This window comes from Tiliqua scincoides, chromosome 9 (genome assembly GCF_035046505.1).
Source record: "Tiliqua scincoides isolate rTilSci1 chromosome 9, rTilSci1.hap2, whole genome shotgun sequence".
NCBI classification, from domain to species: domain Eukaryota; kingdom Metazoa; phylum Chordata; class Lepidosauria; order Squamata; family Scincidae; genus Tiliqua; species Tiliqua scincoides.
Window position 1 is genome coordinate 17285797 of NC_089829.1, and position 12878 is coordinate 17298674.

Sequence of the window (12878 nt, forward strand, 5' to 3'; positions counted from 1 at the left end):
GGTGGTTTGGTGGCAAAGGCCTTGCTGTCATACTGTGCAGACTCAACACAAAAGTCCACCTCAAGGCCAGGTAGCCCCTTGACTCAAATCTTAAAAGGGTTTTCTAGTCAAAATCACCAGCTTTGCAAAAAGCCAAGAAAACACTAGCACAGGATGACTTTGCACACCGCAAGGCAAGAAGGTGACAGGATAACAGAATCAGAGGTGGAAGAAGCCCACAATATTGAGTCCAACCCTTGGCAATCCACAACTGCAGCAATCCATCCCATCCTGCAGCAAGAGCTGCTATGCCACCTCAGCCAGGTTGTGAGCAAGAGAGGGAAGTACTTGACTGGCAATGGAAGTTGAACAGGGGACCAGTAACAGTGTTGATTTGGTTGCAATGATGCAGGGAGTTCCCTCCCATGTTCTTAATGTAAGCTTCAATGCTTCTGTCCACTGCAGGTACCTGAGGTATCAAAAACCTTGGCTGATGTGTGGTGCTAAAATTCCAATTTATTTATTTAAAACCTCATTTCCAATTTGACTTTGTCTAATCCCCAAAGGTTTTGCTCTTTGTGCCGCCACCGCTGGCAAGAATTCCCAGGGTCTGGACAGCAGTAGCACTGTAATCAGTTAAAGGGTGGTCTCCTCCTTACTTGCTTTTCAACAGAAGTGGAAAATGTTTCTGTTTAAATTGGCTTTTAACATCTTGCCAAATCGATTTTATGCACGTTTAATTCATTCTCCATTGCTGATCTATTGCTGTGCGATGTGGATTTTACTTTGCATTTTTGATGTTTTTATGTTCTTGTACATTGCTTTGATAGATCATACAAAAAGCTGTATGTGTGAATATGTACCTACACACAAGACCTGTACTTGTTGTGACAGTGGCGTTATATAGTGCTGAGTGTTGAGCTTCCAGTTCAAATATTCAGCCAAACTACACCAGAGAAACTCAGGGCCACTGCAGCCTCGGCTACCTCACAAGGTTGTTGTCAGGATAACCCACTAATTGGGCCAAGAGGTATTTTTCAAGTGATGCTCCTCCTCGTACATTTAGCAGGGAGAGTGCAACTCAGAAAGTGCAACTATCCCTCTTCACCCCAGCATAGCATCTCTCCCACAGGCTGTTTGCTGATGTCTCATGCATCTTTTTTAGATTGTGAGGCCCCTGTGGGATAGGGAAATTGTCTCCATTATTTTGTTGTGTAAACTGCTTCGTGTTCAATTAGGCTGAGAGACCAATGGATCCAAGATCATTACAGTGCAAACCTATGCATGTTTACTCAGAAGTAAGCCCTGTGTTCAACTGGATCTACTCCATGCAAGTGCACACTGAAGTGAAATCCTAGTGAGCTTCATTGCCAAGAGGAAGCACTCATTTCCTTTCCCCTTTATGGGCCAAGCTGCTGTGATGCTCACTGGGGGTACCTTCTCACCTTGAGAAGATGCCTTTTCAGTTCTGGCTGCTGGAGTCCAGAAGTTCCACTTCTGAAAAGGGCTGACATCAGTCAAGGGGGTGGTGGGGCAACAAGGTGTCTCCTCACAAATATGCAGGAAACTTGTAAGAGGGCCAACGGCACACACTCTCCCCTTTCTGTGAACTATGCTTGGCTCTGCTGCACAGCAGGAGGAGGAGGAAGGGGAAGTGCATCTCCACCCCTGCTAGACCTGGGAGCTGCCAACAGGAGCAGCTTCTGGACATTTAAAACCTCTTCTGCACAAATGTAAGCCCTGGCCCTCAAGACTTGACACTACAACTACCACCACAGTCATTGGCCAGCCAGTATCATAGGTTAGACAGCTGGACAGACCTTGTCCAAATCCCTGCTCAGTCATGAAGCTTCCTGGGTGACCTTGGGCCCGACACTGTCTCTCAGCCTCCCCTACCTCACAGGGTTGTTGTGAGGACAAAAAGAGGAGATGAACTATGTGCATGACTCTGAGCTCCTTGGACAAAGGGAGTATAAAAAAATGTGAAAAATAAAATAATTTTTGCCTGGAATGTTTTCTATTAAAAGAGTAATTTAGACTTCATTTATTGACTCCACTGTTCCACTGGCAGCCTAGTCCAACTGGGTCTGAGAATTCTGAAGATGTGCTTCTAAAGAAAGGTTCTCCAGCTGTACCTCTTTGGGTACAAGGGCTTGGTTTTGTATACAGTACTCGGCTGCTTGAGAGAGGCACAGTTCACCTTGCAGTGAGAGGTACAAGGGTGCTAGGTCCCTGCTCAGTCCTTCCTTCAGCACCCAGGTTCTGCCAGGAACATAAGAATAGACACAATGGATCAGGATACAGCCTTATCCAGACCAGTAACCTGCTTCTTCCTTGAATGGCCCACTAGCTGCCTCTGGGAAGTCCACAAGCAGGACAGAAAGGTATTTCCCCCCTCCACTGCAAAGCGTTTTCAGAGGCAGAGTGCTCCTGATCTGGGGACAGCACAGCCATTGTGACTAGTGCCAGCAATAGCCCTGTGATCCCTCAGGATTCTGTTCAAGCCCCTTCAGTAATCATCACAACACCTTGCAATGAACAATTCCAATTATGCACTGTATGAAGTAGCCCCTCCTTTTTTGTCTTAAATCTCCCAGCACTCAATTTCGCCTGGTTCTAGTATTGTGCGAGGGAAAACGGTGCTCCCCCCTGCCACACCATGTAGCACTGGGAAGTCTCAATCACATCTCCCCTTAATTGCCTTTTCTCTAAGCCAGGGGTGTCCAAAGTTTTTGGCAGAAGGGCCACATCATCTGACACTGTGTCAGGGGCTGGGGGGAAAAAAGAATTTACGTTTCAAATTTGAATAAATTTACATAAGTTTACATAAATGACTATATTAAAGATGCTTATACGAATGAATGAAGGTCTTGCAATAGTTCGACGCCTATAAAAGGCCTTGCACAAAGCAAGGCTGGCCTTTCCTTTGCTGCTGCTACTGCTTCACAGACGTGAAACAGCAAGCAATGGAGGAAGCCCTCATTCCACAGCTCACACGAGGTCAAACAGTTGCCCTCATGCTGAGAGCAGTTGCATTGGGCCAGTGCGGCCTCCAACAAATACTTGGAGGGCCAGAGGTTCACTGGAGACTGGGCGCTCCGTGAGGGCCGCATTCAGAGGTCACGAGGGCCGCATGTGGCCCTGGGCAGGGGTTTGGGCACCCTGCTCTAAGCAAAAGAAATTCAAACACTGTAGGCTTTCCTTGTAAGGAAGGTGTTCCAGCCTCTGATTATTTCGGTTGCCCATTCTGAATCCTTTTCAGTTCAGCGATTTCCTCCTTAAGGTGTAGTGACCAGAACCGTGCCGGGGATCTGGATGGGGGTGTTACAATTCTGGCAGTCTTGTTCCTGCTCCCTTTTCTAATTACTTCTAGCTTAGAATTTGCCCTCTTGGCTGCTGTCACACCTTGGGGTGACACTTCCATGAAGTTATTCATCACCACTGGTTAGTTACTACACATCAGAACCCAGCAACGCATATGGGATATTAGGACTTTTCTGCACCAGTTTGTACCGCCTTACACAGATATGGTGAACCTTGTTTACCATCAGGCTGCCCATGTACCCAGTATGGAGAGACACTTCTGGAGCTCTTCACCATCTGCTCTGGTTTTTATTACCCTGGTCAATGCTGAGCATCATCTGCAAACTTGGCCACCTTGCTGTTTACCCCTAATTCCAGTTCAGTATTCTTCAACCTATGGGTTGTGACGCCAATGGGGTCACAAAGCCTCATTCGGAGGAGTCGTGGCAACCTTTTAAAGCCTGTGCTAGAGAGCGTTCAGATCCAATCCCAATAGTACTGCCTTATCAAAAATGAGTTCTAGAAAAAATCCTTCACAGCCTCATCTCACTGTCTTGCCCCGCAGCTCTTAAGACTGGTCCTGCTGAGGCTGCTGCCTCAACAGGGTTGTGAAGATACAGGAGGTAGGGGGAAATGGAGCAGGGTGGGCAGATTGGGTCCCAGGAGGGGGCAGGATTGGCGATGGGTCTCCATTCTCATACTTTTTTCGGGGTGGGGGAGGTCAGGGCACAAAAAAGGTTAAAGACCACTGCTCTAGACCATTTATGAACAAGTTAAAAAGCACCAATTCCAAGCCATATTCTCTGCAAGATTTTTCTTTGCTGCACAGAAGCCTTTTGGTTGTTGTGCAACTGGTTGTTATCCAGAGCACTTGGCGATGACATCCTCCCCAAGCAGGAGAAACTAACAGAGACTGGTGTCTCTGGTAACAGAGACATGGTGTCCGATGCCTGCCCTCTTACTACCACAGAACAACCTCTGTCAATCGTGCAGGGCTTCCATTACAGTTGCACAGCTTACTGAGAAGGCAGGTCCCAAGACTGCGTCTTGGGGAAGCGCATTTCTTACCTCCCTCTAAAGATTTCTTGAAAAGCAGAAAGATCTCTAGATCTTAAAAACAAGATCGAAAGTTATCGTACAAAAAGAAACACTGTTCAAAAGTAAATTCCCCTTCCATTAAGAAAAGCCCAGGGCAAACTGGGCATAGAGGGCTCTTTCCTCTAAAAACTCCCTGCCCTGAGACATTGAAGGAGAGGACCCACCCGGTCATAACGTGCTACAAAGGCACTCAGTCCCATTCTGGAGCCCATTTCTGGTCACCTCACACCTTCCCTATTCCATAGCAACATGAACTTCTGTACTCAAGACCACAGGCTGAGTTTACTGCACAGCATCACAGGCAGCAATGCAACATGGAACCTTTTAAAATTCACCAATCCTGGAATTTTTAAAGGATCCTGAACTGCATCCGATTGAGCTACATGGACTTTTAATTAATATTAAACTGCTTTTTAAAAAAGCAATATGAAAAATAATGAAGACAAACTCCGTAAAAGTTAGTTCTATACATTTGAGATGCCAGGAAAGACCAAGGTCATACCAGCAGGTCCGACATGGGGCAGACAGACAAAGCAGCTCAGTCTCTTGTCCCTCCTGGCAGGCAGGCAGGCAGGCCCACCGGAGTATGAGCTGCCTCTCCTGGAAATGAATTTTGGAGCAGCTGGCTAAAAAAAATGGATCCAGATTGAAAACTTGCTTTTCCCATGGGTCTCACAAGAAATGGGAGACACTCTGGTTTTTTTAGGGCTGCCCTTTAAGATGACTCTTGCTGCATCTGCTGCAGCCGCCTGAAGGGTGTGCAAGCACAATAAATAAAGTCACACAGAACTGTCCTAGAAGATGTTTGCATTTGCAAGTGCTCAGCACCCTACAAGTCTGGTTTATTTCACTGATGACCCCTTCAAAATAAGAAATGGTGCTTCAAAATGTCACAGTCCGAGGGCAGAAGATCTAGCAGTATGCCTTGAATTCTCTTTCTGGAGGAATTCATAAACTGTATGTAAACAAGAACCTGTCCTGCCATTCCAGATTTCTCAGAAGTTACACAGAGAAAGATCTCTAATAAAAGTGGGAAGAGGGGAGAAAACAGGATCGATGGATGAGAGCTGCTCTAATTTTCAAGTCCTAGTCACATGGCCTCACAGCCTTCCTCCTGTCTGCTTTCGCTCTGCCTTGGTTCCAACAAGAAAATCCAGCTCGCACCCCCTTGAGAAAGAGCTGGAGTCTGGGAGTGAACTCAGAGACTCCAGTCCTAATGATTCTGAACACCAATGGCAGGGAGAGGCTCCCCGAAAACATGTCTCATGGCTGTACCACTGAAATGAACTGATGCGACACAACCACTCGCATGTGCCTGGGAAGGGGACTATCCTGGAGACTATCTGCCATCAGCCTTCCCAGCCCTGCCCCGACAGCTGCAAGCAACAGAGATGCAGAATGGTGAAACTTTTCTAGGCACCCGCTTCCTCATGCTGCAGACACTCTGAAGAATCACAGTGGGGGGGGGGGGGTTGCTGAATCTGGTTCGCAGGCTTTGGGAACATCCATTCAGATTCAGCCTGAAGAGGAAAGGGCCTTGAAAACAGAAACCCCTCCTGGAACAGCCACGCACTCCTGGGTCACAGCTAGTTCTCAGACTGCATTTGCTGCACAGAGGGCAAGAGCAGAACACTTCCCTGGTCACTGAGCCCCAGAGAAGCACCGCTTGCTGTTGCCAGCTCTGTTCCATCTCACCCCACCCCACTCTTATCGCCACACCTCCTGGAGTGTGAAGATGAAGACACAAAGTCTCTAGCAAGACCAGCAGCCTGTCCAGCACCTGAAGAGTATTAGTGGGGGGAGGGGGCTGGTACAACCCTTGTGCCAGAAAGGGGAGGTGCTCAAGGCAGGCAGGGCGCCACTTGGTATGCGCTCTCAGTAGAGGTGTGCTGTGCACTGTGCTCCTGCAGCAGGCCCAGATCCAGGAAGCGCTCTCCACACCACAAGCACTTGTAGTGCTGCTCCCGCGTGTGGACTCCATGGTGCTTGTTCAGGTGCTCTCGCTGCTTGAAGGCCTTCTCACAAGCTGGACACTTGTACGGCTTCTCCCCGGTGTGGACCCGCCGGTGGCGCTGCAAGTCTGATGCGTACTTGAAACGCTTCTGGCAATCTGGGCACTTGAGGGGCCGCTCCCGGGCAGGGTCGCAACGGTGTTGCACAAACTCGGAGGAGGAGAAGAAGCGCCGCTCACAGAGGGTGCAGCGGAGGGGCTTCTCAGCGCAGTGCGAGGCCAGCTGGTGCTTCTGCAAGGCAGAGGCCCGCTTGTATGCCTTGCTGCAAGCTGCACATTTGAAGGGTCGCTCAGCAGTCTGGACGCAGCGGTGGCGCAGCAGCTCGGATGACTGGCTGAAGCCCTTCTGGCAAGCGTTGCACTTGAAGAGGTTCTCGATGCCGTGGACGTGCTGGTGATAGAGCAGGTGGGCTGGCTGGACAAAACCCTTCTCGCACAAGGAACACTTGAAGGGGGGCGCCTGCGGCTGTGGCTCCTGCTCCGTGGAAGTTGTGGCGCCAACTGTCTTGTGGGTACGACGGTGGCGCATGAGCGCATACTGCTGCTTGAAGCTCATCTGGCAGAGATCACACTGGAAAGGACGCTCGGTGCTGTGCGTGCGCTCGTGCTGCCGGAGGTCAGAGGGGCGCCGGAAGGCCTTGTGGCAAGCGCTACAGCGGAAGGGCCGCTCGCCACTGGGTGTGCATGGGTGCTGCAGCAGCTCCGATGACTCCTTGAAGTGCAGTTCACAGACATTGCAGCGGAAAAGGTGTGCCTCGCCTGAGTGGGCATACATGTGGCGCACCAAGTGTGAGCGGTGCTTGAAGGCCTTCTCACAAACTGTGCATTTGTAGGGCCGCTCAGCGCTATGGGTGCGCTTGTGGTGCACCAGGTGTGAAGACTGGCTAAAACTCTTATCACAGAGGCTACACTTGTAGGGCTTTTCTCCAGTGTGCACCCGCTCATGCCGGGACAGCTCTGAGAGGTGCTTGAAGGGCTTCTGGCAGATGGAGCAGCTGTAGGGCTTCTCCACTGGAGTTCTGTTTAGGGCCGCTGGCTGCTGAGGTGGGGCAGGCTCCTCGGATGCTGCTGCCACAGCTGCCGCCGCCTTGTAGCTCTTTTCACAGATGGAGCACTTGACAGCTGCGCAGCCATTGTGGACATTGTGGTGCTGAGCCAGCGAAGTGAGAAGGGAGAAGCCCATCTTGCAGACCCCACAGACAAAGGGCTTCTGTTCCACCTGCAGGCACTGGTGTTCCAGGAGATCTGTGGCCTGGTGGAAGATCTTCAAGCACTGGGTGCACTGGAAGGAGCGGTCATGTCCCCCTTGCAGGCACTGATGCTCCTGTGGGTTAGAGAGATGTGCCAAGTCATGACCACACACTCCACACTTGGGTGAGGCCTCTCCACCACTAGCAGGGATAGGTGGGTGGTGTTGCAGGCTACTGGGCTCCGGCTGGAGGAGAATGCCATAGACAGCACAGCCCAAAGGATTCTCCGCCACAGCGCTCGAGGGGATGGGATGTTCTGGGAGGGCAGCTGTCCCAGCATGGTGTGGTGGCTGTTGTGGGGGCGGGGGCGGCTGCTGCCAGCTTTCTGACATGCTGGGGAAAAGGAATCGTGGTTTCCGCAACAGGGGCTTCAGCTTCTCAATGAAGATAGAGCGATTAAGAAGATCTGAATGGGCAGCAGTGATCCCACACCTGGGAGGCAAGAAGCTCACAGCACTGGGTCTTGAAATTCCCAGCTGCAACTGGCATCAAAGGCAGGCAAGCATCAGCAGATCCCTAGGGCATCACAAAGACTAAGAAAGGCCCTTCACCTTGTTCCCAGTTGTTCTTTATGAAAGGTACCTGCAAGGTAAGAGAATCGGGATTAAATTCAAGGTCATAAAAACATAAGAAGAGCCTCACTGATTTAGGCCAAAAGCCCATCTAGTCCAGCTTCCTGTGTCTCACAGTGGTCCACCAGGTGGCTCAGGAAGCACACAAGAGTACAAGAGACCTGCATCCTGGTGCCACTCCCTTGCATCTGGCAAGGTCCAGGCAGACCACTGCTTATCTAGCCAAGGAGGCACATGAATTGGGATCAAGAAATGAGCAATGCTGATAATTTATCATCCCCACACCACACAAACAAGCCCCTGACCACAGACGGCTGGATGCATAGACACAATCCCCCAAAACACGGCTTTAATTTGGGTGCAAGAACCACCAGTTTTAGACTGCAAGTCATTTCTCAATCAGTTCTTTCTCATATTAAAAGCACTCCCCCATATCATCATTTACAGCTCATCAGATCTACAACACTCCACCCTCTCTCTCATGGATCTGAAATACACAATACTGAAAAAGCTGCCCCTTGGAAAACTCAACGGACACTGTTCAGATGAGACAGGCAGGAAGCGCACACACAATCCCACCCAGCCAGGAAACCAGAAAATTCAACTGAGCACCATGAATTGTTGCAAAGCTTCTGAAGGATCTGAAGAATCCCAGCAACCCATGACCTGAGCCTGCGGGTGCCAGGACTGGAAGTAATTACCAGGCAGCCAGCATCTACCAAAGTCAGGGCAATCTGACTGGCTGCTGCTGAGTTTATGGTCAGTTGAGGGAAAATGGTCATCATCGTGAGATGCTTGGAGAGAAATACAATGGTGAGACTGATAGAGGAAAATGCCAATGGGTTGTATCAGCGTGTGTCTTTATGGATCCTCTCCCTTTCATCCAAAGAATGCCAGAGACTGTCTAGGAGCATTCACACTGCTTGACCCCTTCTGCTAGTTTCTGGCACACCCCAACAAAGAGAATTTGGGTCATGGTGCTTACTGCTTCTGTGAAATCAGTAGTGGCCTCATCACTCTCCTGTTTCAGGTGCCTGGAAAGAGAAGACAAAACCAGCCAGAGGATGGCTCTATGGAGGAAGTGAAGCCAACTCCAGACAATGAGCCAAGGTGATTATGAGGACTCGCTTCCAGGCTGAGTGCCAGAGAAGATCTGGGACCTCTGCACAAGCAATAGGTCTGCTAATTAGGCACATGAGGGTGGCAGATATACAAGGTGTGGAGAAAAAAAAACTGATATGGACAGAAGGAAGACATCTTATCCCTCGTTAGCAGTCTCTTATGCAGATTACTCAGGGATACACACCTTGAAGCCAGGATTCAGTAACTTGTGGCCATGCGTGGAAGAGACTCTTCTGACACTGACTGCATCCCGTTGAACTCCCAGAATGTCCTAGATTTTCAGGATACAATTTCTGCCCCTAAGACTCCAAACAGTGTTGTCCTGTTGTGACCAAGAAACAAAACCTCATTCAACTGCATTTCCCAATGCAATACATACATATATGTGTGTATATATACAAATACACACACACACACACACACGTGTGTGTGTGTGTGTGTGTGTGTGTGTGTGTGTGTGTATGCATGCGCAATACATACACATACACACACATGCAGCATATCCTCAGCATGGCTCAATCAACTTACTGCCCGCTCCAGAGGAGGAAAAGTTACGGGTTCACAATGCACCTTCCACTGGCCACAACTCTCTCTTGCAAAACTCTGCAACGACTAGATATACTATACCCCAGGGCTTTTTTTGTAATAGAACGCACCAGAGCAGCGTTCCGGCACCTTTTTCCCCCCACTAGCTCCACCCCTTTTTTTGCACTGCTGGCTAGGGCGGGATTTGAACCTCCGACCCCCACAGCCCAGCACTCTCTCTATTGGGCTATAGGAACTCCTGTAGTCAAAAGTGCTTTTTGCACTGCTGGTGAAGGCAGGATTCAAACCTCTGACCTTGTGTTCCACAGCCCAGCACCCTCTCCATTGGGCTATAGTCAAAGTGCTCAGAACTAATATATAAGGTCTTGAACCCAGCTGGTGGCCATCAGCACCTCAAGTATTAGTTCCAAACACTTTGAGTCTAATCCTAGCTCAATCCTACCCGCACTTACCAGGAGTAAGTTCCACTGACTATTATTGTTAAAAGAATATACATAGTAGCTTGTTAGAAATACAGGTCTGTAACATTTCCCCAAATGCAGTCACATATCATGGCAGCATCAAGTCTAATATATTAAAAATGAAATATTGGAATGAATGGGGACCCATCTGAAATTGGCTTACGGCCCACCTAGTGGATCCCGACCCACAGTTTGAGAAACACTGGTCTAGAGATTGAAACCCAAGGACTGTTTGCACAGTTCAAACACCATTTCTCTCAAGAAGGGCCAGCATTTCTGCAAAAACTAGGTGAAGGAAAGACCCGATTCATCCAGATGGGGCAAGCTGCTGTTCCTGCACCTGCTTTTGCCTCAGCCAATCCTGCCTGGCACAAAAAATTGTGCTCACAATTTCCCGATTGTTCTTGGACACTTCATGCAAATAAAAAGTGTGCGTGTAAAAGATAAAAGCAGACACAGAAAGATTACGTCAATGAGGTAGCAAAGCCGGACAGATTGTCATTTTTATAAAAACACAAGCAAAGACCACAGCCTTTTCTTGTCATCCCTGGTTAAACATATGGCTCATTTTAAGCATGGCAGCAACAAAAATGAGCTGATAATGAGAATTACTCTGCAAACGGTGCACCACAGACTAAACAAGCCCAAATTGTATGTGGTGATGAACATCTGTATGTCTGTCTGACTCCTACTAGTAATTCTTTGGGGTGAAACAAAGAGACATTCCCACAAACAACAGGGCTGGAAATTTTGCACCTCTCCCATTCTGTTGGGAATTCACAGATACATGGAGGACCAAACAACCCTCTTCTAAGTCATCCTGCTAGATAGCAAGGAGTGCTTGAGCACACATCAGGTGTGGATGTGTGGCAAAACATTTGTGGCAGGTGGATCCATTTGTACTCTGGTTACAGTTAGTCTCAGCCCTGGTCAGCATGCAGGTTACCTCTGAGGGTCAAGGGTGGGGAAGGCACCTTTGGGTGTCCAAGGGTGGAGAAGGGAGCAAACCCAATCCAACACAGATTGCTGGAAAGGATGCTGTAGCCCAGCCCAGCTTCCTCTTATAAGATTTCAATGAGAAAGTTTTTATGGAGTTTTGCCTTAGGCTTAGCCAGATTTGACCAGGATCCTAAGCATATTTAGCCAGAGGCAAGTTCCACTGAAGCCCAGGCCAGAGACAGCTCCCATCCCAACTTGGACCCCTGCAAGTCAGAACAGAAGAACATCTGCCTTTGGGGGAGGCTAAAGCGGGCAGAAGAACACCTGGCTGCAGTGCTACTCTCCCCCCCCCCCCACTTGGCATTGGGCCACCTGTTCCGCTTCTTTGCCAAAGCCTTGGCTGGGCATAGGCTGCCCTCTCGGCCCCTCACATTCCCACCTGGGCTGCCTCACCTAGGGATGGGCCCTGCAGCCCAGAAGCAGAGCTCTGCATCCAAGGCCCTGAGGCTGCAAACATATCCACACTTTTCTGAGAGTAAGCTCCATTAACTATAATGGGACTTACTTCTGAGTAGACATGCATAGGATTGGGCTGTAAGGCTCTCATCAAACGCACAGTTAACTGGGAATAAGCCTCACTGACTACAGTTGGACTTACTTCTGAGTAGTCATGCACAGGATTGGGCTCTTAACGCTGCCATCCTAGCCACACTTTCCTAGACACAGAGAGGAAGCTCTACTGACCATAATGGGACTTAGAGCTCTGAGTAGACATGCATGGGATTGGGCTGTAAGGCTGCAATCCTATCCACATTTACCTGGGAGTAAGCGCCATTGACCATAATGGAACTCGGCTCTCAGTAGACACACACAGATGGGGCTCTAAGGGTGTAGTCCCATCCCCACTTTTCTAGGAGTAAGCTCCATTGACTATAATGGAGCTTACTTCTGAGTAGTCATGCTAGGATTGGGCTCTCAGGCTGCAATCCTATGCACACTTACCTGGGAGTAAGCCCCATTGACTATAATGGAGCTTACTTCTGAATGGTCATGCATAGGATTGGTCTCTCATGATGCAATCCTATGCACACTTACGTGGGAGTAAGCCCCATTGACTATAATGGGACTTACTTCTGAGTAGTCATGCACAGGATGGGGCTGCAAGGCTGCCATCCTATCCACTCTTACCTGGGAGTAAGCCCCATTGGCTGTAATGGGGCTTACTTTCCGAGTAGACAGGCACAGGCTTGGGATCTGAACAGGGTCTGCGTGAGGAGGGCCACTGCCTGCCGCCCAGGGCGGCCTCCTCACCAGGCAGCCCCCCCACAGGGCCTCCCCGCTCACGTGAACGCGGCCTCCACAAGTCCCCGGCCCGCCCCTCCCGCGGGGCCCGCCCGCCCGCGCCTCGGCGCCGCTTTGTGAAGCCCTCCTCGGCCCCCTCCGCCTACCTTAGCCCGCGGGGGACGCCCTGCGGCCTGGCCGGCCCACACGATCCTCGGCCTCGCGTAGCGGCCAACCAGCGAGCAGCAGCGCCGGTCGGAGGAAGCGGAGGCGCCTGGAGCAGGAGGGGGAGGGCGGCGGCAGCGGCGGGCACAGG

General features: G+C 50.0%; 1 protein-coding gene across 2 annotated transcripts; it reads right to left on the minus strand.

Moving 5' to 3' along the window:
• Positions 1 to 1928: 1928 nt before the first annotated feature.
• On the minus strand, positions 1929 to 12852 carry ZNF319 (zinc finger protein 319). 2 transcript variants are annotated; one of them, XM_066637557.1, is made up of 3 exons: positions 12730 to 12852; positions 9520 to 9657; positions 1929 to 8223 (listed from the first exon to the last, which is right to left on the minus strand). In XM_066637557.1, exon 3 carries the CDS (start codon positions 7971 to 7973, stop codon positions 6222 to 6224), a length of 1752 nt encoding a protein of 583 aa, XP_066493654.1. In that variant the 5' UTR covers positions 7974 to 8223; positions 9520 to 9657; positions 12730 to 12852; the 3' UTR covers positions 1929 to 6221. The 2 variants fall into 2 exon arrangements, with proteins under 2 accessions (XP_066493654.1, XP_066493655.1); XM_066637558.1 differs by lacking the exon at positions 12730 to 12852 and adding an exon at positions 12470 to 12557.
• Positions 12853 to 12878: the final 26 nt, after the last annotated feature.